This window comes from Trypanosoma conorhini, assembly GCF_003719485.1.
Source record: "Trypanosoma conorhini strain 025E chromosome Unknown Tco_14.4_contig_00193, whole genome shotgun sequence".
NCBI lineage: Eukaryota > Euglenozoa > Kinetoplastea > Trypanosomatida > Trypanosomatidae > Trypanosoma > Trypanosoma conorhini.
Window position 1 is genome coordinate 12,282 of NW_021704280.1, and position 3,422 is coordinate 15,703.

The 3,422-nt window shown below is 64.8% G+C and overlaps 3 protein-coding genes across 3 annotated transcripts in view, besides 3 other annotated features; all 3 read left to right on the forward strand.

Moving 5' to 3' along the window:
• The window catches only part of Tco025E_03980 (cyclophilin type peptidyl-prolyl cis-trans isomerase), a gene marked incomplete at both ends in the record, with an annotated part of 1,422 nt that extends 279 nt beyond the window's left edge, over nucleotides 1-1,143 (forward strand). Inside the window, one exon of the mRNA XM_029370896.1 lies at nucleotides 1-1,143. This exon is cut by the window's left edge and continues 279 nt beyond it. Coding sequence (XP_029228997.1) covers nucleotides 1-1,143 — 1,143 coding nt within the window.
• A 39-nt stretch (nucleotides 1,144-1,182) lies between these two features.
• Nucleotides 1,183-1,203: a microsatellite.
• A 138-nt stretch (nucleotides 1,204-1,341) lies between these two features.
• Nucleotides 1,342-1,360: a microsatellite.
• Nucleotides 1,361-1,441: 81 nt separating this feature from the next.
• On the forward strand, nucleotides 1,442-1,939 carry Tco025E_03981 (putative vacuolar ATP synthase 16 kDa proteolipid subunit; the record flags this gene model as incomplete). Its single annotated transcript, XM_029370897.1, has 1 exon — nucleotides 1,442-1,939. The coding sequence occupies one exon, from the start codon at nucleotides 1,442-1,444 to the stop codon at nucleotides 1,937-1,939; it is 498 nt and encodes a 165-aa protein (XP_029228998.1).
• A 253-nt stretch (nucleotides 1,940-2,192) lies between these two features.
• Nucleotides 2,193-2,220: a sequence feature (GA-rich).
• Nucleotides 2,221-2,287: 67 nt separating this feature from the next.
• Nucleotides 2,288-3,422, forward strand: part of Tco025E_03982 (putative monoglyceride lipase) — a gene marked incomplete at both ends in the record, with an annotated part of 1,467 nt that continues 332 nt past the window's right edge. Inside the window, one exon of the mRNA XM_029370898.1 lies at nucleotides 2,288-3,422. This exon is cut by the window's right edge and continues 332 nt beyond it. Coding sequence (XP_029228999.1) covers nucleotides 2,288-3,422 — 1,135 coding nt within the window.

The window sequence follows — 3,422 nt, forward strand, 5'->3', positions numbered from 1 at the left end:
GTTGTTTATATTTTGTGCAAGTGTTCATTTGGCTGTATTTGTTTTTTGATTACTGTGGGTGGGCCCTGCCCGCGGCTCTTGGTGCTGCGGAGCTGGCGGCTGCTGCGTTGGGGACCGCTGCACGCTGCTGTGTTTTGTGTCGATGGTGCGGCCTCAACATGCTGTCGAGGCGTCCCACGGGCTGCTTCTCTTCTTCCTTCTCTTCCTCGCCCTGCACTCTCCTCCTCCCCCTCTCCCCTGCGCGTGCCCCGTGCGCATGATGCCGCTGTTTGTTCTGCAATTCCGACCCGCGTGAGCGAGGACCGACGCCTTGACTACTGGCAGCTGACGCCCCCTCCCTCCCTCCGCCCATCCCCCCAGACGCACTTGACGGCCGGCGGTCGTGGTGCCGCGAGTCGCTGCAAGCGCAGGAACATGGCCCAAAAGAACGCGTCGGCGCCTCAGCCGTGCTTGTTTTGGCTTCTGTGCCCTTGTTTCAGTACTTGTATTGCGTTGTTGCCCTTTGTGTGTTTTTTTTGTTTGGCTTGTTGTTTTAGTTTGCGTCAGATGGGGTTCTGTTTTAACGAGTGCGAAGCTCGTGTTGTGGAGCTGCACACAAGCGAGGGAGTTATATCGGTGGAGCTGTACGACCGCGAGGCTCCTTCGCTCTCGGAGTCGTTTGTGCGCCTCGCTGAGAGCGGCCAGCTGGACGGGGCGAGGTTCGCGCGGATGGTGCCTGGCTTCGTTGTGGAGTGTGTGGTGGGCGAGCCGCGGGTGTACGGCGAGTTGTTGGAGGCGGGGCCGGAGAACGGCTTGCACCATGTTGGGGCGGGCATTGTCAGTTGCCCTCGCTCGGCGCTGGGCGGTGTTGCCGGGGCACGGTTCCTCGTGACGCTCGGGCCGCAGCCGGCGCTGGACAAGGCGTGCACTGTGTTCGGCCGAGTGTACAGCGGGATGCGCATAGTTGAGGGCATGGGCCGGCTCCGTTTTGCAAGCGATACTTTTCGCCTGTATTCCCCGGTGGAGGTGCTGCACTGTGCGGTGCGGCTGTTGCCGAAGCAGCCGCGGCCACCAGAGCCGCGTGCCGTCCCCCTGGCCGGCGAGGCGCATGTGCGACGGCGCCGTGAGGGGCGCGCGGGCGTGTTAGAGGGACTGGAGCGCTGACAACAGCCGGTGAGGGGCGGAGTGGCGTTGCTTTGCGTCGTGTGTGTGTGTGTGTGCGTGGTCCGTCATGTGGGGCGCGTTGGACTCCCTCTTTCACGGTCGCTATTACCCGCTTTTTGGTGTACACTGCTGCTGCCGTTGCTCTTCTCCCTCCCCGCCCCTGAGCGTAGTGGTCTACTCGGCGCTAGGCTTTCTTTTTGCGTGTGTGTGTGTGTGTTCCCCCTCCCCCTTTGGGACTTGCCGTTGGATTCCTCGCGGTTGCTCCTCGTTGGCCTCGCCGCCGCATTGCTGACGGCAAATGTCGGGGACGGTCTCGTGCGCGCCTGAGGCGTTTCTCTTTGGCATGCTGGGCGCCGCGGGGTCGCTGGCGTTCGCCAACGTCGGTGCTGCCTTCGGAACGGCGAAGGCCGGTGTGGCGGTGGCGCATCTCGGCATTGTGCAGCCCGGCCGCGTGATGCGGGGCATCGTGCCTGTGGTGATGGCGGGTATTTTGGGCATCTACGGCCTCATCGTCTCCGTCATCATCAGCAACAACATGAAGACGACCGGATACATGCTGTTCTCGGGCTACATGCACCTTGGCGCGGGCCTGGCGGCGGGCATCGCATCCCTTGCCGCCGGCTACGCCATCGGCATCGTCGGTGACATCTGCTGCTACGCGTACGCCAAGACGGAGAAGATATTTGTGCCAATGATTCTGATGCTCATCTTTGCCGAGGCGCTTGGCCTCTACGGCCTCATCATCGCCCTGCTGATGAACAACCGCGCCACGGCGGTCGCCACGGCTTGTGTGTAGCCGTTGCCCGCTCGAGGAGGGCATCCCGATTGTCAATACGCGGCAGGGGCAGACCCACACCCGGCGGGGCCGCGCTGCCTGTGCGTGGCTGCGCCTGGGCGTGACGGGCGGCGCTGTGTTGTTGGTGTCCTCTCACGCTCCTCCTTTTGTGCTTCCTCGCGTGTCGCGGTGAGGCCTCTCCTCTTTGTCCCTCCGGCCCTCACCTTTGTCTGTTTGTTTTTGCGTTGTGCGTGTGGCTCTCCGCACGAAGGAAGGAAGGGAGGGGAGAGGAGGTGGTGGGGCTGCTGCGTGGTGTCGGTGGCCGGCGGGCACGAGCACCTCGGCCGGTTTTTGGGGCTCTCCGCCAGCATGTCCCGCACGCCCGCGGGCACGGCGCTGGCCCCCGCCGCGTCCGCCTCACATTCCGGCGCCCCCGACACGCGCGGGTGCGTCGAGCCACAGTCGACCCGGTGGCTTCGCTGGCGACCGACGGATGCGGCACGGCTTGCGCGCAGCGAGGCCCAAATGCTAGCTGGCCTCCGGTACCACCAGGAGTTTGTGGCGGGGCTCAACACGATATCCAATGTAGAGTTCGGGCGGGGCGCCGCCGCGGGGGGCGGGGGGCGGGAGGTCATGGTTCTGCTTCATGGCTTCGCCGGCGGGCTGGCGTGCTGGGCGCAGAATTGGGAGTTCTTCGCGGCCCACTACGAGTTGTACGCCGTCGACCTGCCGGGGTTTGGGAGAAGTGAGCGGCCGTGTGTGAAGGTGGACTCGCTGGAGGGCGCGATGCAGTTCATCTGCGGCTACCTGGAGCGCTGGTTGTGCGAGATGGGCGTTGGGCGTCCCGTCATTCTGCTGGGCCACTCCTTCGGTGGATTCGTGGCGGCACATTACGCCATGCGCCACGGGCCGAGCCGTGTGAAGTTGCTGGCGCTTGCCGAGCCGTGGGGCGTGAACGACGCCGACCCCGGGCGCATAGAGCGTGCGCCCGTGCACCACCGGCTTGCGCTGAAGTTCTTCTACGCGGCCAACCCCTTGTCGCTGCTGCGCGCCGTGGGGCCTGCGGGGCCGGCTTTTTTTAGGCTTGTGCGTCCGGACTTTGCGGACCGATGGCGCGGCTTCTTGGCGAACCCCAAAGTCTTCTACGAGTACACGTACCATTGCAACGCGCAGCTCCCCCCGCTTGGAGAGGCGCTTTTCAAGGCGTGCTGCCACGCCGACGTTGCTGCCAAGTCGCCTCTCGCGGCGGTGCTGCCGGGGGGGTTGTCGCGGGCAATCCCGCTGGTGGTGGTGTACGGCAGCCACACTTGGCTCAACGCCGAGTGCGGGTTTACGATGGTGGACAGGATGGCTGCGGGCGGGCATCGGGCGAGGGCGGACACGGTCATGAACGCCGGGCATCAGGTCTTCACCGACAACGTCGATGCGTTTGATGAGAAAATGTTGCAGCTGATACGTGACGTGTTGCGTGCGGAGGAGCCTCCCGCCCACCGTGGCGCCCGCC